Below are 26,614 nucleotides of genomic sequence, written 5' to 3' on the forward strand. Positions count from 1 at the left end.
TAGTCCTCCGTACTCAAATGGGAGCAAGACTCCTTCTCTTTTGGGAGCAGAAGGGAGCAGAACCCTGGGTAGTATCTGTCCTGAAGGAGGACTACACCATTCCATTCATAAACAAACCTCCTTTAGCCAACACGCATGTCACATTGACAGCTACTCGCCAGGCTCAGAGGTTTGTAGCCCTCTCACAAGAGGATGAGTCTCTCATGCTAAAAGAGGCAATAGAAGTGGTACAGGACATTTACTCTCTGGGATTTTACAACCGACTTTTCATAGTTCCCAAGTCATCAGGGGGCTGGAGACCTGTGCTAGATGTCAGCGCCCTGAATTTCTTTGTGCAAAAGACAAGCTTCAAGATGGAGATAAATCAGTCAGTCCTAGCATCCATTTGCCAGGGAGAATGGATGGCGTCCATTGACATGCAAGACGCTTACTTTCATATACCAATTCATCCTGCTTCGAGAAAGTACCTCACGTTTGTTTTCAAGGACAAAATGTTCCAGTTTCAGGCCATGTGTTTTGGCTTATCAACAGCTCCCTAAGTGTTCACTAGTGCTGGCTCCCCTCGCGAAGTGGCTTCATCTGATGGGGATCAGAATATCCCTGTACCTCGACGATTGGTTAATACACTCCCAATCGAAAGAACAGTGTACAGAGGACCTTTCAAGAACTCTTCCCCTGGCTCAAGAATTGGGCCTTCTCATAAATCTGGACAAGTCTCAATTGACTCCTTAGGAGATTCAGCATTTGGGGATGAGGATAAATTCTCAGAGTTTTCGGGCTTTCCCAGTCCCAAAAAGAGTGGAAGCATACTTGAATACAGTAGGAGAGATATTGGATCTTGACTCTTGCTCAGCCAACAGGTGGATGAGCCTTCTGGGCACCCTCTCACCCATGGAGCAGTTCGTTTCTCTGGGGAGGCTACATATGAGGCCTCTTCAGTATTTCCTAAGAGCCAGCTGGAATAGGAAGAAGTTTCCGGGCTTATTTGTTTTTCCTATAACAGGAAATAAAAGAGGATCTACACTGGTGGTATTGCCAGAGAAGCTTGATGGAAGGGAAATCTCTTCACCCTCTGAGCCCCAACTTAGGGTCTTCTCAGACGCTTCAGGTCTAGGTTGGGGAGCTCTCCTGGGAAGCAAAGAGATCTCAGGAACGTGGTCCCAGGAACAGAGATCTTGGCATATACCGACTCCTTCAATTCTCTGCTTTGGAGGTACACAGTAGGACGGTGGCAGTGCATTCGGACAACAAGACTGCAGTGTCCTACATCAAGAAACAGGGAGGGACACACTCTTTCTCCCTGTACGAGACAGCAAGGGACCTACCCCTCTGGTTGGACCAGAATGACGCCAAAGTAGTGACCTGCTTCATACAAGGTAAGCTCAATGTTCTAGTGGACGAATTAAGTCGTGAAACAAGTTCTCCCAATGGAGTGGATGTTAGATCTAATAGTTTGTCTGGACCTGTGGAAACTGTAGGGGAAACCTATGTTAGATCTGTTTGCGTCCTCCAGAAACCATCGGCTGGATCTGTGGAAGCCCTTGGGGAAACCAATGATACATTTGTTCGTGTCCTCCAGAAATTACCAACTTCCTTTCTTCTGCTCGCCAGTTTCAGATCCCTTGGCATGGGTGACCGATGCATTGTTGCATGATTGGTCCAACAAAGACCTGTATGCCTTTCCCCCATTCCGTTTAGTGAGGCAAGTCATCAACAAATTCCGGTCTCATCAAAGCCTATCCATGATCTTGATAGCTCCCTTCTAGCCAACAAGTGAGTGGTTCCCGGACCTACTAGAACTTCTTGCAGACTTCCCGAGAATGCTGCCACAGAAGCAACAACTTCTCAGGCAACCTCACTTCTGTCGGTTCCACCAAAAACTTGTCTTCTCTGGCCTCAACAGGGTTCAAGCTGTTAGGCAACTGCTCCGAAAGGACTTTGCAGAAGTGGTTGCAGACGCAATTGAGAAGTGTAGAAGACAGTCTTCAGATAATGTCTACCAGGCAAAATGGTCCATCTTCAGGTCCTGGTGCAGACAAAATAACGTGTCCTCTTCTAAGACCTCTGTAGCAGAAATAGCGGACTTTCTCCTGTTCCTGCGCTCCGCTAAACGACACTCTACCTCTACCATTAAAGGATACAGAGCTAAGCTTAGCTCAGTTTGCCGCCATAAAGGAATGAACTTATCGTTGAACCAGGATTTGTCCGACCTGATTAAGTCCTTTAACACCGCAAAGTCTAAAGAAAAAACCTTTGCTGTCCTGGAACTTAGACATGGTCCTTAAGTGGCTTTCCAGTCACGTTTTGAGCCCGTGCAATCTATCTCTTTAAGGGAAGACTTTTTCTGGTTGCCTTGGCCACTGCTAAGAGGTCCAGTGAAATCCATGCTTTAGACAGAAACATGGGATTTTCTCAGGGGAGGGCAGTTTGTTCCTTTTCCCTAGACTTTCTGGCTAAGAACAAATCGCCATCGAATCCATGGCCTCATTCTTTTATGATCAAGAACTTGTCCGAGATAGTGGGTCCGTCTGCAGAAGAAAGAACTCTCTGTCCAGTAAGGGCCCTTAAGTTATATCTTCACAGAACAAAGGACATTTGTGGTACTTCAAGAAACCTTTGGTGTTTTGTGAAATATCCCTCTAGACCCCTGCCTAAGAATGCCCTGGCATTTTTCTGAGGAATCTGATTTCCGAAGCACGTTCCATGGTGAACGAAGACTCACTCTCATCTTTAAAGATAAAACCCACGAGATAAGAGCAGTCGCTAAGTCTTTGGCATTTAAAGCGCAATTATCCCTTAAGCCAATTGTACAAGCTACGTTTTGGAAGTGCAAGTCAGTGTTTGCTTCACATTATTTAAGGGATATCGAGACGATTTACGATTAATGCAGTACCTTGGGTCCGTTTTACGTGGCTGGAGTAGTATTAGGGAAGGAAACCTAGAAAGCAATGTCCTTTCTTCAGTCTCTTCGCCTTGCCTAGGGTGTTGAGTCTTCGGGAGACTGGGAGTACTATGTACTTGGATTACCCTCCATTCTTTTGGTTTTATGGTTGGGTATTGGTTTTTTAATTTGATTTTTGGTGGTTATGTGACTATTTACTCTCGTTATTTCGTGTGGTACTGCGCACTGGGCAGGGGCATCTTGTTGTACTTTGCTAGCATTGGAATTTAGTCCATGGCTACAAAGCACCCACTGTAGTAGTAGGCCCTCAAGGCTCTACCGCCTCGCCTCTACTGGATAAGTTGAGCGCCAACCAGAGGCAGTATTTTACTGTAGGAGCTCTCTTATCAGGAAAGGTTCAACAACTTTGATTCAATGTTAGCAAATTTCTATTCTCAAACTCATTACTATTGATAAGGTTCTGGGGTAGATATGTCCAGCATTCCCACCTCCATTCAGTGTGGGAATCAGCCATGTAATTACTGGGTAAGTTACATATGTAAAAAAGATTTTTATAATAAAATAAAGTTTTGTATATACTTACCCAGCAATTACCTAATCGGAGCCCACCCGGACATAAGGGCATAAACAAATTGAAGCTGTTTGCTGTGTTGTACCTTCTCTTACACCCAAAAGTGGGCGGGCCATGTCGCCATAACCATAACAAACTTGCGGACCCGCAATTTCAAAATTTTGAGCTGCCGGATAAAAGAAACTAATAGCTATGTAAGTATATATAGAACTTTATTTTATTATAAAAATGTCATTTTTATAATAAAATAAAGTTCTATATATACTTACCCAGTAATTACATGACACTTTTGCTAGGTTGTTCCTCTCTTTCGCCCTGAAAGTGGGCGGGGCACATCACCTACCCCTAAACATAATGAGCGTGACCCGCGAATTTCAAAATTTTAAGCTGCTGATAAGTGAAACTAATAGCTATGTAATTACTGGGTATATATAAAACTTTATTTTATTGTAAAAATGTAATTATAAACGTTTGAAGGCAGCAGGAACATTAGCAAGGGAATCTGCAGTCCTAAAACACATACTCGTAACATTGCCATAACCTGGGACATGAGACCTGCAAGGTGGAAGCATCAAGGATAAGGAAGCCTCATCCTGAGGTCTTGGACCTCTGATGCTTCTAATGCAGTTTCTGAGCAGAGAAACCTCTAAGCCACTGACCAGGTCACCCCCACTTGAAAGTTTTCCAAGAACAGTTTTGATCCCTAGATGAATGGCATATGAAGTGATAACCCTTATTTAAGGGTGACATAAAGAAACTACAGACTTTATTTAATCTTGCCCCATATAATGTATGCTGTAGCAGGATGAGCATTGAAAATTCCTCGGGAAAACAAGTTCGAGTTACGGGGGCTGGAGAGATTAAAAGACAACAAACTAAAAAGAAAGTAATTATTACAGATTAAATCCTATAAATAAAAGCTGAGAACTGAAGTTAACCATTGCTGTGAACTAGGAAGAATAATTACATATAATAGATCACTTAAGCCTACACTGAATGTGGTAAATACCACACACTAAGGAAATCAGTAACTCAGCAGCCACCCTGCTGAGCAGTGACAAGAGGTTGCATATCATAGAAAATATTAGTTGCTAAAATTCAAGTGTCACTGGAGAAAACTCATAATTTATAAAACCAGTGAAACCCTAGCAAAATTAGTTTACAAGAAATCCTGTGAATCCTAAAATAATCAACTTCCTTACTTAGAAATTGTCCAGCCAAAGCACTCTCTATAATGAAATGGCAGTGAAAAGCCACCAGCCTAGAAGGTAAAACCCTAAAAATAGATTGTAGTACTGGTATTCAAATAACACCAGGGACAACATCATAACACAATAAACTAAAAACAGAAATGAATGAATGAATGGTCTAATCACAGGAGAGTGGGCAGCAGATAGCCAGTCAAGCAGACACTCAAATGAAAATGAAGTGGAATACCTTTTGCTACCAAGAACTTGGGCTGGACATGTGCAGTGAGGTCTTCCATTTCAAGCTCTATATCAGTTTGAATTTTTTGAAAATATTTGCACAGACTGAGACCTAATGACTAATGGGTTCAAGAATAAAGAAGTATAGTTATGTTTACTGTTGATAAAGTTCCATTTATTAAATTCTATGTAGCCTATACCAGTAGTTGTGCATGAATTGTTTATAAAGGCGAAAGTACCAAATTTTTGAGAACCTTTTAAATCTGAAGTTGATGTTATTTACTGCATTTGATGAGAATATTAATACTGCTTTATTAATACTGTACTTTTTCATGTACACAGTACACATCTTAGTATACTGTATTGCATATTTAAAAGCCCCTTATCGAGGACTTCATATTTACAAGCTTATATGCACAACCAGTTGTACCACTGTATACACTGTATTCATATGGATAATTTAAAATTTTCTTTAATGAAAATTATGTGCAGCATGCTTTAATCATCATTTGCAAGGGCTCAACAGGAACAGCAGTCCAGTACAGAAATGTAAATTGAGACGTAAAGAATTCAGTATGAAAGAGAAGATTACAGAGAAAAACAAATAAGAAAATAAAAAAAAAAATAACAAAGTGAAATAAATAAGACAAATTGAGTGAGATTATTGTCATCCTACTCAACAATTTGAGCAATGTGAGAGTCACCCAGGGTATTTGGCAGTTACGTGTTTTAAGACTACAGATTCTCTTGCTAATGTTATTGCTGCCTTCTATCATTTAAAACAAAACTTGGACAGGATGGTAGACCCAAGTAGCCTACCTACCTCCACACATGCAGTGATTCAAACATTTTGGAAAACGAAAGAGTGGAGGTGAGATACATCTATTCCCAGGACAAAAAACAGTTGTGCTTAATCATATACAGTATGTGGTTGAACAATCTGGATGTACCCATGGGCCAAGTTATATTTATTCAAGGGATTAAGTGTGATTTATAAGGGAGAAAATTTCCATATATCTTACTTCTCTAGATATATACTCCGTGGAAGGTACCTTGTACAGTTTCTCTTAGGTACAGTTGCTCCTCGTTGGACGAGTTGGTAGAGTTCTCGGCTAGCACTCTGCTAGGCCTGAGTTCGAGTCTCCGGCTGGCCAGTGAAGAATTAGAGGAATTTATTTCTGGTGATAGAAATTCATTTCTCGGTATAATGTGGTTCGGATTCCACAATAAGCTGTACGTCCCATTGCTAGGCAACCAGTTGGTTCTTAGCCACGTAAAATAAGTCTAATCCTTCGGGCCAGCCCTAGGAGAGCTGTTAATCAGCTCAGTGGTCTGGTTAAACTAAGCTTAAGTACAGTATATAATATACTTTAGGCAGTACTTAAGTATCTTTGTAGTATTAGTGTAGACCTCATCTTTACAGCATTGTGAGTTCTACCCTGTAAGAACAGATCATCGTGCCAGCATTTCTAGTCTAAAAAAGTTTGACTTGTACTCTGAACTTTTTTAATACACTACAAAGTAGAAACTTGCTTACTGTCAATAGTATTTGTGACAGTTTCAGCACCAGTCCTGGAGAACTGGTCTGATGGTATTCTTTTCAAAGGAGCATTAATCACAGGAAGAAGCAAGCCATTACAGTATCACTATCAACTGTTAAAAAGAACAGTCCAGCATTATGCTGTTTAAAAGGAACAGTTTAGCTTTAGTTACTTGGAAAAATATCTGGAGCAATGTACAAGTATGTGGACTAGATTTTGTTCTTTTCATATGCCATCTTGAATCTAACTCTTTTTGGATTAGTTTCCCTAATTTGAATGATTTTCCTTTAATTTATCATTTACACCTGGTTGTTATATTCCAGAAATAAAAAAAAATACCAAGGGCATTTACAGAGTTTGTTCACACAGGAAGGGTTTTAATGTGAAAATTACATTCTGGTAGGATTTCAAATTTTGCCTACAGTGGTATCCTATAGGTAAAGGTGTGGCACAATTTTAATTGAGCTTATTTGAGCTGTGCAAGAATCGGTAGGGTTTTTCCATTCTCACTGACATTCACTTATCCTTAAGTGAATTTTTTGTATGTTCTTAATCCCAAATCCTTAAATGAATTTTTGTGTGTTCTGAATCCCAAGCCATTTGACAGTGACAAGTTATAATGACCAGTTTTCCATAGTGGGAATTGACTTGAAGACCCTTCCCAACAGGGAAATGCTCATCCCCATCATTTTCATTTGGACATTAACCTTCAACCTACTCTTTTTGGCTATCCAGCTTACACCAGGCACATTTTATTGCTTTGCCTTCTGTAGAAACTGTCAATCTTTTTCAAAACATCACCAAGATACAGTATATTTATAGTTTGAAATTACCAACTCTGCTTCAATTCTTTTTGAAAAATTTTTCCTCTTGGTAATTATGTGTTTTATATTGGCTACATGTCTAGTGACATATTCTTTATAGGTGCTTTTTATCTCTTCTTGATGATAGGATCATGAGAAATTCTCAGGCCTCATCAGGAATTGAGGGGTTTTGAGTTTTAGCCACAAATTCTATTACTAGGAGAGATAGACCCCACCCTTCCAAGTGCTGAGCAAGATAAGACAAATTATGCAGTTCCCCCACTCTCTTTGCCAAGGCCAAGGCCAAAAGAAATACTGTCTCCAACCAAAGATCATGACAAGGGCTTAGACAGGGCAGCTGTAGGGGTACGAAGAACCAAGAAATATGCCACTCCAGCGGGTGGAACTTCTGGGGTGAGCGTGATTGCTTGAAGTTTCTCTTGAGCATGGACTATTCCACTGATGACACCTGCAGATGTGAAGTTGACACAGGAGGGTGGGCCACTGGGGCAACTCCCTTGGTGCCTAGTGAAGACACCAATCATTTGAAGATTGAACATAGGAAAAGTGTACACAGCCAGTGCCTGAAGGATGTTGGAATGCATCTTCCATTGCTACCCAATAGTCTGGGATGGGGGAGCAAAAAACAGGGAGTTTCCTGTTCAGTCTGGTTGCAAAAAGATTGATCATGGGGGAGCCCCAAAGATTGAATAACCTCTTGACTAGTGGGTAATGTACGGACCACTGTGTCCCCCCCTACTTGACCCTGATAGCTGCACTGGTAGTCCAGAGTGTTCCTCTTGCTCAGAATGTATACCTGGCTCTCAAGTCAACAGCCTGGAGAGCTCCCGCTCGAGCATTTGTAAGGCTAGTTGGCATAAGGTTCAGGACACCATTGCCCCTTGCGTGTAGATGTTCACCATTACAGTGGTGATTTCTGTTATGACTGCCACCGAGTGTCCTTGTGGGTTGTTCTGAAAAGCTTGCACTGCCAACTATGCTTCTTGCATTTCCAAGATGTTATATAGATGCAGGGTGTTCCGAGTCCTCACCCCTAAAACAAACTCTCCTGTAAGGTGTGCACCCCAACCTCTCTTCAGTGTGTCGGAGAAAAGAAGCATCTCCGGAGGGGGAGAGCTCAGAGGTAGTCCCTTGAAGGAGGTTGGTGTCATTCAGCCACTAAACCAGAGGCTCCCTCACATCCCCACTTAGAGGAATGAGGTGGGAAGGCAAATTCAGAAGTGATTCTGACCATGAGGGAGAAGCTTTTCCAGAGATAAAAAATGACCCAGAACTACCTGCCACTGTTAACTGGAGCTGCACCACGACCTCCCTGAAGTTGTCCATACAGGAGATGGCTAGAAAGGCTTTCACCATTACAGTGTCCAGAGGCATGCCCAGTACTTGATCTGCTGCTCAGGGATCAGATTGAACTTGCTAGTTGATCACTATCCCTAGATTGTAACAAATAGCTGGGACATGATGTTTGTTTAGTAAAAGACTTTCCCTGGAGGAGTCCAGATCAGCTGGTTGTCCATGTACTATAGAAGGCAAATGCCTTTCAAGTGAACCCAAGCTGAGACCAGGTTGAACACCTGAGCCATTGCAAGATTGAAGCACAGGATCTGAACAGGAACACCGTCCCATTCCAGATGAAATTGAGGACTTTCATGTAATCCTGATGGATGAGAATCTTCAAGTATCATGAAGGTCTGAAGAGATCATGAAGTTGACCTCTGATGGAATCGAACACAGTGGAGCGTGATGAATGTACTCTTTCAGTGTCGAGAGGTCAATGCTGGTCCCCAGCCTCCCGAGGCCTACTCTACCAAAAAGAGACATGTATAATCTTGAAGACTAGCAATCTGTGATCTGGGTGGCACCTTTCTGCATTATCATTTTTACCTTCTCCTGCAGGACTCAAGGTATCAATGAACTGGAGTAGGTTGGGAATAGAATCAATGTCATTGACAGGGGAAGGCGAAGGTCTTTGAATAGGAGCCTGTATCCATCCCACAAGAGTGACTCTACCCCAAGCTCCAATCCATGTTGCTGCCACACTACCCAGTGGTGTGACAGGCAACCCCCCTGTGTGGCAATGGAGGAAGGGTATTACCACTCTCGTGGCCCTCCTCCCTCCACCACCCCTCTTGGATAGATCAGGGATTCAATAGGGCTGTAAAGGTTATCCACCTTAGACAATGAAGGGGGCTGCTGGTCCTACCTGGGGTGGTAGGCTGGGGCTTCCATGTGCCTAGGGTGAAGAGTTTTGTTGCATTCTAAGGGTTAGCAGAAGGTGTCTTGCTTCCCTGAGACAGCCTGAACATTGCTGCATGGGATTAGAGGAAACCTCAGTAGTGAGTCTATCACCAAGCTGATCCACAGAAAGAGGCTGCTTTCATGTGTTACCAGGCAGGAAAGTAAGGGTATAACAGCCTCTTTACATCAAAGAACCAGACCAGGTTTGTCCACTGGTTGGTCACTTGATGCGCGAGGTAGGTGAGGGTCCTAATATCCAGTACCATTGACCCTCTAACTTTAGATCAAACTTTTGAGGAAATCTCCTTCATGACAGTGGTGATGTGGGCACACATCCAGAGGTTTAACCAAAATACTGTGTGAATGAAAGCCATAGTGACAGAATGCAGATTATTGGCTTCTACAGCGTTGAAAGCAAAACCCTAATAGATTCTCTTGAAAGAAAGGCTATTCTTCAGGCAGCAAACCAAGGTATCCAACTGGAGAGGGAGATCTGCATCTTCCAGCATGTAAAACTTCCTCTGACATGTCAGTGGGTGGGGGAGTTTACATGGTCTGCTAGCAGCTAAGGAACTCTCTTACCCACCAAAAACACCACAAGACAGTTTACACCAAGGTCAACCTTACTAAAGTTCTCACATCCAAAATTGAACCCAAAAACTGCTCCAAGGATGAGTTCATATGCAGTTATCATGGATGTCACCTCCCCTAGATTGTGCTCATGGATGAGCAAAATAACCTCTTGAAACTGCTGTTCTAACTGATTCTGAAGGGGCTCCGGAAAAGGTCCCTCAGCACTTAAAGGATCCACAGAGGCTCAAGCAACAGCCCTTTCTGAAGGGGCAGTCATGCCAGGTTTTTGCCCCACACTCTCTCCTGTTCCTGGCCTACGCTAGATGAAGCCTTCATTGGAGAAGGCTGACGAGAATCAGTGGTGCTGATCCGACCAAAACTTGTATTTTGACTCCCAAAAAATGCTATGGTTTAGGGAAGACTGGAGAGTGCGAGTGTGCTAAACAAGGTGGTAACAAGGGGTCTTTCCTACAAATACCTGAAGTTGAATAATACGGCTAACTCCTGCTGTTCTGATGTGGACAGTAAGGAGACAAAGGAGGGGTGGAGAGCAAGTAGGCTATGTAGGCCTACTCCACAGCAGCTCCAGAGAGTTTCGCTGGAGCAGGACTACCCCAGGATGGGAGGGGGAGGGGCCTGCACAGCACCTTCCCAGTGCCTGTCCTAAGGTTCACAGAGGGGAAGGTGAAGGAGCAGATTTCCTGTCCAGGTGGGGAGGTGTCAACACAATACCCCAGCACTAGGAGTGCCAGTCACCCCAGGTGACTTGGCATCTTTGCTCTGCTGACGAGAGTAGCAGCAATATGAAGAAGTCCACCTTGACCTCTTCCTATCTTAAGGCAAGGGAGAAGGGTCTGAGGAAGACGACGAAGAGGAAGTAAGTTTGTTCTTCACTGACATATCCACATCCATGTACGACTTTGGCACTAGAACTTGAGTTGAGGAAGAGGGAATTAAGTCCCAATGTCCACTTGCTCAGTTGCAGGGATACTTCAATTGCCCGGGGGATGACCTGTAGTGATCACTGTGCTCTCTCACTAAGGAATCAAATAAAGCAACAAGTGAAGGACTATTTAAGTTAGGCCACATTTTACAGATATTCAAAAGATGATAGATCCTTGGCTTCCTCATTGTTAGATGAGGGATCAGCAGGTTTGAAAATTGGCTTCTTACAATTCCCAGAAGAGGAGGAACCAGGAGTGGAGGGAGTGGAATGGTGGCTGGAGGCAAGAAGGTTCTGTAATTGTCACTAGTGGAGACATGCTTGAGGGAAGCAGGTGAACCCTTCCTAGGCTTCCTCTTGCTATACTGTACTCATTATGGTGAAGTCAACGAAACAGTCATCACAAGGAAGGGCATGAGTACACTCCCTTCCTCTACAAGTAGTACAAACTGTTGGTGGGTCTGCCAAATTGGGGAACATGAAATGGTTGCAAGGCTGACCATGACCCTCACAATGGCACTGGTTTTTATTTTCCATAGAGGAGAAAACCAGATCCAGAGGACACAAAATGATTACACATTGCACAGGGCAAGGGAACAAGGAAATCCAGGGCACTCTGCCAAAGACACACTGTGCACAGGGAAGAGCCTGGGTAACCCTCATCCCATCACCACATTTACCAAGACTTTGGCCATTCCCCACTTGTGCTGAAAAATACTTCCTTATATGAAGGGCAAAGGGCTGGTATTCCCACATGAACAAATTAAAAATGCTTTGGAAGAGTTCTACAGTAGTTCCAAGCAAGTACAGTCCATGCTTTCCAGACCTGAAGGATATGTATGCACAGACTTTTCATAAATCTTGCTTCATCTATATAAAGACAGCACTGTATTATCAGGTACTTTAGGACTAGATTGAAAATTCCTAATTCATATATCAGAGGGGGAAGGGGGAGATACATGGCAATATTTCATGGAATGAAGATTAGTGAACATAAACTAAGGTTGCGAAGAAATTTTTAGGGTGGCTGACAGCCAGATTTCTAGGAATTAACACTTCTTCCTTGGGTGAGTCGGTAGAGTTGTGGACTAGCACTCGCTTGGCCCGAGTTCGAGTCTCCGGCCGGCTAGTGAAGAATTAGAGAAATTCATTTCTCGCTGTAATGTGGTTCGGATTCCACAATAAGCTATAGGTCCCGTTGCTAAGTAACCAATTGGTTCTTAGCCACGTAAAATAAGTCTAATCCTTCGGGCCAGCCCTAGGAGAGCTGTTAAGCAGCTCAGTGGTCTGGTAAAACTAAGCTATACTTAACTCGGGGAATTATAAAATTTTAGTTCATTTTCAATGGTTTCATGTCTAAATAAACATATCCTCAAGTGAAAATGCATAAAAAAAAATTTTTTATGCTGGTTTGTTGACAATTTTGTTCATTGCTTGCAACAATGTGAACCACAAATTGAAAAAAAAGTAAAAAATGTGTGTATTAATAAATCAGGATACGATCAAGTTATAACTGCTTTGGACTGTTTTGTGTAAATAAAAATATCTAGAAACATTGCTAAAAAAAAATGCTTAGGATCAAGTATAGAGTTATACAGTTTTATGTATAAATAAACATATTTTTAAACGATATTGCTAACAAAAATGTTTAGATTGGTTCATGGACAATTTTGTTGATTGCTTGTACAGCCCTGTGAATGACAAATTGTAAAAAAGCATGTAGTGAAAAAAAAAAAATTTCAAAAATAATTGTCACCCACTAAAATATCCCCTTCTCTGTACGGGTTGTCAGAGAAAACGGGTTATAGTGATTTAGGGATAACTTGCTTAAGATGTCTACATTTTCTCAGGATTTTTGAAGTCCAAACATTTTTTGTTGTCTCAAAACTTGCTTTTTTCAAAACTAAATGCTTATTTCTCACTGTACCAAATACAATTAAACTTTTACAAGTATATTTTGTCATTGGGAAAATCACTTCTGTGCAATTTTTAATTTTGCATATTTTTGAAAGTGGTCACAATTTTTTCTTTCAACAGCAAAACAAATGAACTTAATAGGTCGAATTTCTAAATTTCCCCAAGAGAATTTTCATTATAGTTGTAGAATAAGTGGTAAATATTTGAAGCACACATATCCCTTCTATCATAAGGTAGAAACTGTCATTTACTGTATAACGGGGCCTTATGGCGTCAGCGCCCCCCCATGAATGATAAAAATATACAGTAACCTCACTTTAAGTTAAGTATGGCAAGCACCTTCCTATCCTGAACCTATACACATGAACTGCGTGAGTAGTTGCTCAGTGCTAACAAACTAAATTTGCTCAATGTTTAAAGGTCACAGTAATAAATAAACACAGAAGCTTTACAATTTATATTAATACTGCTTTCATGTATACAATAGGAACTTACAACATACACTCACTGCATTTGACAACCCCTTATCCTAAACACTAATTATGTACAAGCTTATGTACAGACCATTATACCATATACTTATGGAAACGGTTGAATCTTTGTACACTAATAATGTTGTGTATACGCTTTAATGGATATTGGCATTCTGAATTCAATGTAAATAACTTTTGTTGTAAAGCTAAGAAGCAGTTAAGTGCCAAAAATAGTTTATGTATAAAGGTGGTTCACATACTAACCAACTATAACAAAATTTCTATAAACATAATGAAGCCTGCAATGTCACAGATAAAGTATATATGCATACATACATACATGTATATATTTTTATAAGGCACAACTATTACTGTAATGAAAACTTTTTTAAAAACAATTTGACAACACAGTTTAATGTCCTCTACCTTTGCATGGCAAAGGATTCATTCACTGCCTTGCCAAATTACTATAAACTGCTTTTTTTAAGAATGCAGTTTTTTGTCCAATGTTTGTAATCCTCAAAACTCAGTTAGCACTAGACTAACTAGAGCTCGAGTCTACATCTTTCAAGTCAATGAGTACAGACATAAGAGAGAAGGGAAATAAATAATCATATCACAGTTTTGTGTTCGTTTCTGCAATCCACAATGCAGAAATGAGATACAATCTCCAATTAAACCACATTTCAAAAGCTTGACTAATTTTAACTGACAATGAAGCAAATAGCATTTGTACAAATATTACCAAAGCAGCAACATTTTATCCTTCTACTGATCAACTTCCAACCACAGCCAAATACAAAATACAATATTTCTTTTTTCTCCAGAGACAGATTTAGACTAGATTACTTGTTTATTAATTAATAGCATACACTCTTGACATCCAACAGTAGCAATAATACATTTTGCAGTGCCATGGAAATGAAAAAATGGTAATGAACATATGTACAGTACATGAAAAACAAGCACATATCAAAGGCACTTGTACTACTAAAGCATGAAAGTTATGTATGCATAAAAATAGAATCTGAATGTACATAGCTTACAAAAATACATACTAGCTAGTGTCATGTCTTTACAATATAATAACCAGCATGTTCTGTTCGAGTAAGTAAATCATGTAGATGAAAAACGTTTATTCAAGTTTCAAAATGACAGTAAATGGAAGTAACATAGTTATAGACTGTCTGCCAGTTTGGACGTTCAGAAGTAATCATATCACTAACATCCTGGAAAGGAAAAAAATGCGTTATAAGCTGTCTTCACTAATGCCCCTAACTTTTGCATGTTACCATCAAACTAAATTGTAGTATGGTTACTTTATTTGTATATGTAAAAAGCTGTCCTAAGCTAGTAATTTTTGTACTAAAGTTTTTGTGGTGAATTTTACTGTTTCATGATTACCTGAATTTGTATCTTTAACAATAATAAATGAAACATTCAAATAATACAGCAACTATAAAGAAAAAAAGATTCAAAAGTTTGTGGTTGAGGTATTCTGCCGTTATTTCAATTAGCACCCAGAAATTAAAAGCTTGCATTAACTAGTCAATAGTGAAACAAACTTTTACATAAGGAAATTTCAATTGCTGACTCGTGTAACAATATGGCCTGAACTGCAACAATGAAACCAACACCTAATAAACGAGGCAGGTCTGAATGGTTTTTATTACTGTATTTATAAAAAAAAAAAAAAAGCAACAACAAAATGTTCATGTTTAATTTGATAGTGTTCAACATTCAGGGAATGGGGCCATTACTACTTTCAGGTAGCTTAACCGGAGCACCAAGTTAAAATTCTCGACTCTCATAGAACAGGCTTGAAGGGCTTTTTAAAATTTTTATAGAAAAACTTGCAGTCCTATACAACTTGACAAATTTCATGAGTAAAAAGTAGTCTCTTGACAAAATTTCCTTGCTTCACTACCAGAACTCAATACCAATGTTGGCTGATGATTGGGCTCATGAAAATTAATCACCAGTGAGTCAACTACAATCAACTGCAAAAATATTTTATTTTCACACAACCCCATCACACAAATTCCTGCCTCGCATCCACACATCCAGATTATAAACTAACACAAACAAAAGAGGCAGGTGACATAAACTATAGGTGGTACACACTGTCTTTTAAAAAAAGTTCAGTATGCAAACATTTATAAAATCCATCGGCATGCTTTTTTTAAACATTTATAAAATCCATTAAACATTTATAAAATCCATCGGCATGCTTTCTTAACCATAAAAAATACTATATTCTGGGATTATTTGTAAGCTTTTGGGGAAATTTTTTTTTAGCTAAACTGGTCAAAGCTGGTATATAGAAAGCTGAAATCAAGCAGGATCTTCTTGGTCTGATAGCCTAAAGCACTTCATATACCAACATATCTTTTTGTGAAAATGCCAACAATTAATAACACTGTTCCCTGCATGCACAACTGTCTCACTGCCCAGTAATGTAAATTTGCAAGGAATATCCTCATCTCTGAGATTTAAGTGTACTCCAAGAATCTACTTATTTGATGCAATTTTTAAATAAAAATATTTTCAGTTTAGAAATGCACAAAATGAATGCCATGCCACTATTACTGTCATGGAACTTTCACTATTTATATCCTAACAGATATGAAGACCAAATAATCATTGTGAAACCGATTACTAACACATGCTAAGTCATAAAAAGAGGGCTTCAGAAAATACAAGAATATATAGGCATTCAAAAATCTAAATTTCACTCTCCTCTAAAGAAATCTGGTGTAAACTAGTGTTCTGGACTGCATAAATTTTTGTTTTACAAATTTGTGAGCAATGACTCAAACCAATGTATTTCACCAGCAACCAAGCTTTCATTTCTTGGGAACCACAGTACTCAAACCACAAAAAATGCAAGCAGTAATTACAACACAATGCACACTATACATGCATTACAACTGCTGAAGGCTATCACCATCAAAACAGAATACTGTAGAGAAAATACCATTAATGACATTCTTTCATGAAACTGACAAAAGCAAATTTAGTAACAATTTGGAGTGTGACCATAAAATGCACAAAACACCTAAACTGTGCACAAGGCACACACTATGTAGCAATGATATTTTAACACTAAAAAAACTAATTAAAACAAAAAAATTAATTAAAACAGGGTGCGAGGTTATTCTAATATAATCCTCTGAAGAAAAAACTACTGCATTTACAACCATACAAGCATATCAGTAAAATGAATTCTATGTACATTATTTGAGTAAACTAGTTAGTAATTTTCAGACACCTACCAGTGAATTAGGAATGCCAACAGACTCTGCAGCTGAAATAGCAACTTCAAAGTTCTCTCTCTTGTTTATGGGGGAGAGTGTTTTGTAGCAGATCTTTTCTGGAAGGTACGTGTCAAGGATAGCACAAAGAGCCAAGCCGTCATTCCAACTTGAACTGAAATTGGTTATGTCAACATTCGTATAACCTATTGTTTTGTTCTGGCACCATTTCAGTAAAGCATTTCTTTTTGAGCCGCCACCTTGTGCTAAAGAGGCTAAGGGATCCTTCTTATCCACTACAGCACTTATCTGTTGACAAAGAAAAACCATTAACACCACTTGTATCTTACAGGAACAAGTTTTTATAAAAAGACAATCATTACCCTCTTATAATTAGCTACTGGATAATGAGCCATCATACCTCAACACTTGAATTGCATGATTAGTACTTATCTAATAAGGTAACTAAACAATGATCCTTACTTGGCCATAGCTATTTCTTCTGACAGAGTGGTCCAATTTGTTACTCAAAATAGAAAGCGGTGGTTTTGAGACGCTATTCTCGACTGTTCCGAGGCCCGTAATCTTTCCTGATATTTTATCTGATAACTGTGACATTTTAAGGTTTTCGGAAAGATTGGAATTACCAGAAGTTTTGGAAAAAGCTGATTGGGGAAAGGATGTTTGGGTTAAACCCTCTGTGAATGAGTTGCGCTGAAGAGCTCTTAAAGGTGATGAAGCAGTTGAAGAACCTAGAGTATTTCCTGCATCTTTCAATGGTGAAGATGAATTTCCCCGAATGACACTCTGCAAATGGAATGTTTCATCATGGTTAACCAATTATTAAAATACATAAAGGTTCAGTTTAAACATATAAGAATGCCAATATGATCTCTTATAACATTACCTAAACTTAAAACAGACAAAAAAATTACTAAATATTTTGTGTATGCAATGTTAACTTTGCAATGCCATACACCTCAGTTACTGTATTGTATAAAGTATGTGTACTTTAGTATAAAATTAAAGGTAGGGCATCAATGTAATAAAAAACTTTCCTCCTACAAGTGCTAACCATGCAGGCCTAATGTCAACTTGGCCAAACTACAAATGTTCCATTTAAACAAGGTTTCAATTTGAACTATCCAATATAGGTTTGAGGAGATTGTGCATACAGTAGAACCCCGGTCCTTGACCATATCAGAACTTGACATAATTGGACTACGATGCAAAATGTCATGTAAATTTTGCATCAGAACTAGAACAAAAAAACCAGAATCTGACCCGATAAACCATATGATTTTTGTAAACAAAGTGTTTCATGTTTCAGTCAGTCGGCACTAGTTGGCATTGTTCCCAGGCACCGTTTACTCCCTGCTCAGCTGTGCTTCGAGTATTTTGATCTACTTCCTTAGTTTTTGTGGTTTTTTGTATCGTATTTTGATAAAAACATGGGTCCCATGAAATACAATACGGTATTGTGAGAGTATTATACGTACAGTACAGTATTCCAGTTTACTCTATTTACATCCACTCCTGGCAATGGCTGAAAGGGAAACTGCTGACATAAAGTAAGCAATTTTTCATAAGTTTGTGATAAGACATAATTTGGCTTGTTTTCAATATTTTATTAGTTTACTGTAATAATTATGCTTGTTTTTAAATTTTTTATTATTAGCAACAAATTTTGTGCCTACCCAGTACATTACAGTACCTAGCCTAGCCTACAGCACTTGGTCTCCCATTGGTAATGCCCCTGTACGGCCACATTGGACGTAGGGCACTTTTTTCGATACAGTAAACCCCACGTATTCGCATTTTCACAATTCGTGCATTTCTCTGTGGAACATATATACACATTATGTGTGGAAAATTCGCCTATTTGCGGTATTTTTCACTGAGAAATATTCACTAATTACTGTATTTTCATATTTTCATGACTAAATGCACTTTTTGTGATAAAGCTATTAAAATACTCGGTTACCTAAGTAGTGCTCGTTACTATAATTCAATTTTGCGATTGGGTAAGCAATTAATACCAATACATGACATTTTTATAATAAAATAAAATTTTACATATATTTACCAAGTAATTACATATCTATTAGTTCACTTTACAAGGCAGCTTGAATTCAAAATTTCACGGGTAACACTTTGCATGTCTGTGTAGGTGACCAGTTCCGCCCACTAGCGGGAATATTAGGAATGGCTTTAGCAGGTAACCTCAATCTGTTCACGCCTTATGTCCATCAGAGGGGAGGAGGGTGGGCTCCAATCATGTAATTACTTGGTGAGTATATATATAGAACTTTATTATAAAAATGCCATTTTTATATAAGTAACTTACCAAGTAATTACACAGCTGATTCCCACATTGACAGGAGGTGGGATACATGGACATATTCTACTCCAAAAATATTATGTAATGAAATTGAAAATAGAAAAAACTGCTAACAATGAAAACCTATGCTTGTCATTACCTATCAGCTAAGAGAGCTGCTGGGATACTGTCTCTGGTAGGTGCTCATCTTAACTCCTAGTGGCGTGGTGGTGGTCACCTCCTACTTCCTGGGAACTTTGCTGCAAAGGAAGTACTCCAATGGCTAGTAAAGCATGACAGGTGCTCGCCCGTGACCCAGGCGTAGCACCAAAATAAAAACCAGACAACATTGTCACCTACACTGAGATAAAACCACAACCCATCCACTGAGAGCGGTGGGTGCTTCAGGTACAATGTAAACCCTTGGCTCCACAAAAAGCTCGACACCTTATTACATGGTGAAGAGACAGTAGAAAAAAACAATCCTATGCGTCCTTCCATGATACCATGCGTCACTAGAAATGGTCTCAAGGCACTGAAAGATTCAATGCTGTTTAACTTCCATTAAAAATAGTGAGAAAAGAAGAATGATTACATTCCCAGTAGTCCGAAGGCAGAATGGACATACAAGGCATAAAATGTATGCAAGCTAAAGAAGTAGAGGGTACCAGGACGTCTTTAGCTTTACTTAAATGAAGGCAAACTGCTCTCTTAATTCTGAGTGTGTCCCAAGTTAGAAGACCATGAGGGCAATACGTTCTAGTCAGTGAATGAAACGGATCTTGCCATATCACCATATGTAGAGGATGGTCCTCTGAAAAACTCCAAAAGGACAGAGACCTCCCTATTCTTCCACAGAGCTGGAGAGGGCTTGAGCGCTGGGAGAATGATCTAGTGTCAGGCTGTAGCTGGTTACCGTGGGAGCTAGCGGGTGCCCGGAGAAAGAACTGGCTCCAGGCGAGCCAGAAGCTCGTGGGTTTGGAGGCTTCATAGCTGGTGCCAGACAGCAGCTGATGCAAGACTATAGCTGTCGCCCAGTTTGTGAGCTAGACGATTGGGATCACTTGAAAAGAAAATGCGACGAGGAGGACAGCTATATTTCCAGTGGAATGGAAGTAGAGACATGGAGGACGAATATAATTCCAGTAAGAGTAAGTAGAATAGAAGTAAAGGACAAATGAGCCTGAGGCTGCTCTGATGTCCTTGACTTTCATTTAAAGGGCAAAATGTTTCCTTAAGCATTCAAAAATAAGCCCTTTCAGGATGTGGTCTTAATCCGATTCCGTTCATGTGAAAACCCGAAAGCTGTAGCTGGACAGAAGGTTCTCTCTTCTTCAGTCAATGATGGTCACTGACTTCCTAAAGGAGAAGGGATGGATCTAGAGCTTGAATAGATCCTCGTTATGGCTAAAAATCCCAGGGTAAATGAGGAAAAAAGCATCTCCCTGTGAAAATACCTCCTCTAAACGATTACTTGGATCTCACCAGTGCGTCCTAGTCGAAGCCAGAGGTCACTCGGAAGGTATCTTCCGAGTAAGGTTGCCGAGAAGAGGAACGCAGGGATCAAACAAGGGACTCAATAGTCATTCAGAATACATCCAGGTTCCAGAAGACTGGATTCCTTCATCGCTTGGACGCATCAAAGACCAGATAAGGTTGTCAAAAGCTGGGCCTGTGTTTAAACACTTAAAAGTAAAGCTAGATCAATACCCTTTACTGATCGAGTACGCAACATGTAGATCTCTGCAGGTACAGAAGGGGTATCCAAAAATGGGCCTTAGATGTCTCCAGGAAGAGGGGTAGAGACTGCCCACTTAGACTGGCAGATGGGCTAGAAGAATGACCTCTGCAACTACACTAGTTTAAGCAATAAGACTAGCAGAAAAACCTTGTACTGGTGATTTCTGAATGAGATGGCAAATAGGAGCATAGACAGTCTGCCCATGGACTTCACAGTTCCCGCCAGACCAAGGGATGTAAGGAAGTACCTGCTGTCAGTTCATCTACAAGAACTTTAGACGACTTGAATGAAATTGAATCCGATCTATTAACGGTAGAGGTTCTCTTGCTTGGAGAGAAAACGAGCCTTTCTCCTCTACATATACGCTAGGAATGAAATCTTGCCTAGAGAGAACTACCGCAGTCCGGGTGTAAACTAAGGTCAAGAAGCACTGACGCTCCCAGGGGAAATGCTTACAGCTCTCTAACACAAGTGAGAAGCATCCATCATCCGGGAAGCACAACCTGGAAAGTTTCCAGTTAACCCATGGGTTCCTCGACAAAGGTCCAAGGTGTAATGCAGAAGACTAGGTCCGGGCTTGGAGGAAGAAGGGAGTTCCTTACTTCATCTATGTATGTACAGCCACCTTTTCAGGTCCAACTCATATGAAGATTGTCTAACTTGACTAACCTTGGTGGACGACAAGTCCCCAGAACAGTAGACTCGTCTAATAATGTTCCAAGAAAGAAGAAAAAAGGGGCAATATTTACGGACCGCCTGAAACAAGCAGAGATTCTCTAGGCAGACGGAAAGCCTGATAATTCCGAGAGTTGAGACTGACATCCAAGAAGCTGACTCTTGCAACAGAAACTGTGTTCTGAGGAAGGGGTGATGTAGGTCTGTAGGCAAAAATAACAGGCTTGATTGTGACTGTATTACTCTCACAGTACAAAAGGAGCACCAGAGTTCTCTCTTCTTGAAATTCCAGAGAAAGGAGTGGAAAGCTCTAAAACCCACCTCAACTGTCCTTGTCCGTACCAGACAGGACTAAGAGACAATCCGTGTTCATGCCTCTCAGTAAACACATGGGAGTCCTCTATCTTCTTAGCCTGTGCTCATGCTGCTAGTCAAGAAAAAACCTTTTACTTCAAAATCTCTACAAGATCTCTGACAAGGAGGTTTGTTCCGTCGAAGCACCAGAGGGAGCTAAGTCCAAAGACACTTGTCTTGCTCCCTTTTCAACAAAAGTCAAACTTCCAACTCCCGAGAGACTTCTTGGAGGATGAAGAAAAATGCCAGAATAGGGAGATTCCTTTAACAAGCTCATAAATTCAGGACACAAAAGTCCCTGTCTGCAAAGGACAGGACTCCGAGACACTAACTGTCACTAAAAAGGGAGCAACGTTGGCTCATCTTGAACCCTAAGCAAAGGTGGAACAGACTGAAGAGAGCCAAGTGTTTTAAGAAGGGTTTTAAGCATTCACAGATTTTAGCTATTCGCGGGGTGTGTGTGTGTGTGGTACATCGCTCACGAATACAGGGGTTTGCTACATTTAAAAATAAAGAGAGTGCATCTAATATAGTATAATAATTAACTCTGGACTTATTTAATTATAATTTATGTGTAATGCTTTGTATAAAAAGGCAAGATTAGTGTAATAACTGGTGGTCGAGAATGGATTAACCCATTTTCAGTTATTTCTTAAGGAAAAAATGTATTTGGATTTCGACTGAATTGCATCTCAACGCTTCTTCTGGGATTAGCGTCGAGGTCCGGGATTCTCCTGTACTTATAAAAATTGCTCATACTTACAAAATTAAAACAGGACTTCACATGTAATTATAAGCAGAATGCACTGCTTTAGTTTCTATTCCTTGTAATTTATTGGGTAGCTTAACGTCATAGGTACAAGCACAGATATACTGTAAGGGACTGCTAAAACAAGAAATGGTGAAAGTTAAAATCCTATCTGACAATTAAACTAGGAACCCTAAACACTCGTAACATTTCCTTACCTCTGTATCTGCTCTTTTTAGTAAGGGGGCTGACTTGCTATTCGAAGTGTTGCTTTCACTACTGGTACTGCACAAACTTGATGCTGATGAACTTCTTGAGTTTGCACGAGTCTGTCTTGTTACACATTCTATGGACTCTGAAAAGGAAAAAATTTTTTTTTTAATTTTTCTGTAATGTGACTCAAACAGACCAGTGAGCGAGTCAAATATCTTTTCTTAATGAACCAAAAGGTTCTCCTGCAAAAAACTGTGGATGGTTGTCTGAATTTTCATGTCCATAAGGTCTTGAGATGTGTTGCAGTTTATTAATTTTTTTAAACACTGAGGAGATGAACCTTGTCATGGCTCCACCATCCAAGAAAAAGAAAAATTACTGATAGAAATATATAACAGATAGGTTCACCCTAGCATGGTGAGGCTGATTAGTGTTTAGATACTCCTTTATTTCAGTATACTGTACTGTACTTTATTCTAGTACAATCAGTAGTACTACATGAGTCAGTAAGACAATGAAACTATCTAAAATATTTTATCTGAGAATAAAGCCTTGAGGAGGACATGGTGAGTCTAAGAGCAGATGGTCAAAAAAGTGATACAGAATGATAAGGGACGAGTTCCTCGATAGCGAGTGAGAGAAACCAACAAATACAAATATTATAAATAAAAATTTTGCAGACAAAACCCAACTGATCTTTTGAACTATACAAACAGGATCTATGCCTAGCAAACACAATCAAGACTGCCAGCAATGGGGTACTTGGTACAAAAAAAGTTCCTGGGATATTTTTAAAAAGTTCTACCCTGGGAAGAAGGGCCAGACATCTTGACAAGACAACATATTTAGAACAAATCCAGATTGTAATATTGTCAGAACATTTCTCTTGATGCTTCAGAATGAATAGTTTAGCCTGATCACTGAGCTGATTTATTTAACTCTTGCAGGGCTGGCCCTAAGATCTGTCTTTATTAATAATGATAAAATTCAGATTCTATTTTTTAAAATGCAACTCAAAAATTTTAAGATTTGATTAACTCAAAATGGAAGAAAGTTGATAAAATTTCTTATATTTTTCAAAACTTGCCATTCAATGTCCATTATATTGTAGACATTCACACAAAAAATCTTGAACTCGTACTGTTACTCTACAGACAGCCTGTACATATATGGGGGACTGGATCAAATATCCATGGGTCTATTGAGAGTGACTAATCTGAGAAGTCAAAACTACTTGTGTCTACCCTTTTGATATAATGAAATTCCATATTCCAACATAGGTCTGATTTGTTTTAATTTGTTACTATCATGTTCACTGTTCCATATATTATGCCGTTTATAATGGGTTTGAGAGGTGTTATATAATCACTATAGGAATACAGCATATACAATAGCTGTGATCTTGTCATAGTAGTTGCAGCGTTGGCCACTTTATCAGCTTCATTTCCTTTAATGCCTACAAATGCAAAGGCAGGAATCCAATACTGTACATGTATATTGTTTAAGGTATTTTTCTATTATAATTTTGAAGGGTTTCCTATAGCTGTTTCAAGTTGCTAAAAAAAAACTATATATTTCTGTGATGATGCATCTTCAGTCATTTTAATGGCATATCTTATGACACATAATTCTGCTGTAAAAATAGAAGCATTTGCCTAATGATACAGTCTGCAAATACCACACCTGATAAAAAATTTTGACCCATCAGTGTATATTCTACTGCATGTTGTTTATGATTTTCTATGTATAGGCATAGTTTTCAGAGAAATATTTCATGTGTGCATAAGCCTGTATCCTCTGCATAGTCCAAGAAGAAAGTAGTTCTATTATGGGGGTAAATTTTATGTTGATATTAGTGACTGAAACAAGTTTATTTACTTTAAGGTGGAAAGGTGGTGAGCGTTTGTTGATCATTCATCAAAAAAATATTTTTTTTTTTGGTCAGTGAATCATCTGGTTCTAATTTTTCACTGCTTATTCCAAGTTCCTTATTATGAATAAGACCTAAGCTTTTCAAACCTGTATCCAAGGCTGAACTGTAAATTTGACATCCATACTCTAGAATAGACATCAGTTGCTTTGTACAGCCATGTCAAGGTTAATCTGTGTGAGATGCAGGTAATTTGTTAAATTTAAAGCATTTTACATTTGGCTTTTATCTACGCTATATAGGGGCCTTTCAACTTTGTTGTCTGACTTTAGAACACAACAGCCATTTACAAATACAAGAAAGACAAAGTGAATATCCGAGAACAGAATAATTAGAGAGCCAGCCTTCGAGTCTGTTCATTCAAATAATGAAAACCAGCATCCCTGATAATGATGATAGTTTAAATGAAAACACTGAAAAGTCTACAAATTCTAGAGAAAACTTCCTCTAGAAACTGATTAATTATTTGAAATTATTTGTTTGTTTTTAACATAACAGGACCAAAATGTGTGAAGAGTCTTAGGATGAGATAAAATGGCACAGCTTTCAACAATTCAGATTTACAAAGGCAAGGAAAAACAATCCTTTTTCTTTGGGAGTTTGTGGATCCAAAAGTGTGAAGTAAATAAATGGGAGACTGTTTCCACAGTGTCCGCAGGCTGTACTGCTCTCTGCCAAATAATTTAGTTATCTTGGTTGTTGCCCACCTTGCTGGACAACTTATTTACCTTTACCTGCCTCCATTTTTCACCTATAAATCAAGAAAAATTAAAAAAATAAAGCCCTACTTGTGCTTGAAAATTACTGTGGGCTTATTATACCAATTAAAGTCGAATATAAAATAAAAATAACAATAGTAATAGTATCTATCCAATCCTGTGAAGTAGAAAAAATAATTCTTAATGAAAGTTTAACTGTACTTGCTTAGCATTCAATAAAAAAAAAATATATAATAATGTCAACATTCCTTCAATTCAAAATCAACCTTAATTCAATTGGTTTTCTTTGAAATAGCTACAATTCTATAGTACTGCATTCTATAACAACTATAAGGGACTAAGACTAAAATAAAGTACATTATGGAGACACCAAATTTACCCTTAGTAACTTTCTCAGTTGTGAGGATGGTACAAAAGCAATACTGACAATTTTATAAGTACTATGTTAACAATTTTTGATAAAATTCTACCAAATTTTAAGGGATGACAAAAAATCTTGCGTTAACATGTCATCTTAAGCTACTGATTTCAAAGCCTAAATTTTAATTTTTAAAACTTGCACTTGTCACTCATAGCTGTAAGATACAGGAAAAATGCAGAAGCTTCCATGAAATCTCACCAATAAGGGACTTTACTCTTGAATCTCCTCGTGTAACTGGTCTTGGGTTGCGGCGATCAGCAAGGATAGAAGGTTCACCATTAGGTAGGGATGTGGGCACTGAGCGTATAGTTCGGCGTTCGCTGGAGCTGCTACCATTGCTCAGGCTGCTGTTACTGCTATTAGTCACTGGACTGCATACTTTCACAGCTGTGTACAAATACCAGTAAATTGCTTTACAGTATGTCTGAAATATGGAATGGTTTACTCCGGCAGACCAGTGAACTATAACAATCACACTAAAGCCCAATTCACTGAGAAAGTAAGCTTAACATTCTATTGAGGCAATAGCCAAGCAATGCAGTTTGTAGCCATGACAATTCTGCAAAAACTTCAATGAAACTGCTTCAAGGGATATAAGGCTTGGGAATTTCTGGCTTACAATCCCACTCACCTTTAGCCTTCTCAAGATCTTGCCCTAGTTGTTTAAGTCGCTCTCGTAACATGGTGTTTTCCTGAGTAAGTCGTTCGAGATCATGCTGAGCTTCAGTTTTGAAATCATTTGCTACTCTAACAGTCATAAGCAAGTCACTTTGGAACTGCTCCCATTCTTCAACCTGAAAATTAATAGGGATTATCATCCTAACTATATT

General features: G+C 39.3%; 1 protein-coding gene across 9 annotated transcripts in view; it reads right to left on the reverse strand.

Moving 5' to 3' along the window:
- Positions 1-13,378: 13,378 nt before the first annotated feature.
- LOC136852003 (cytospin-A-like) overlaps positions 13,379-26,614 on the reverse strand; it is a 639,159-nt gene continuing 625,923 nt past the window's right edge. For all 9 annotated transcript variants that reach the window (XM_067126446.1, XM_067126444.1, XM_067126447.1 and 6 more), the window contains 6 exons: positions 26,416-26,578; positions 25,983-26,171; positions 22,720-22,856; positions 17,147-17,470; positions 16,685-16,972; positions 13,379-14,638 (listed from right to left, as the gene is read on the reverse strand). In XM_067126446.1, the coding sequence (XP_066982547.1) occupies positions 14,549-14,638; positions 16,685-16,972; positions 17,147-17,470; positions 22,720-22,856; positions 25,983-26,171; positions 26,416-26,578 (1,191 nt within the window). In that variant the 3' untranslated portion in view covers positions 13,379-14,548. The remainder of the gene's footprint in view (positions 14,639-16,684; positions 16,973-17,146; positions 17,471-22,719; positions 22,857-25,982; positions 26,172-26,415; positions 26,579-26,614) is intronic.

Source organism: Macrobrachium rosenbergii, chromosome 24 (assembly GCF_040412425.1).
Source record: "Macrobrachium rosenbergii isolate ZJJX-2024 chromosome 24, ASM4041242v1, whole genome shotgun sequence".
Lineage (NCBI taxonomy): Eukaryota > Metazoa > Arthropoda > Malacostraca > Decapoda > Palaemonidae > Macrobrachium > Macrobrachium rosenbergii.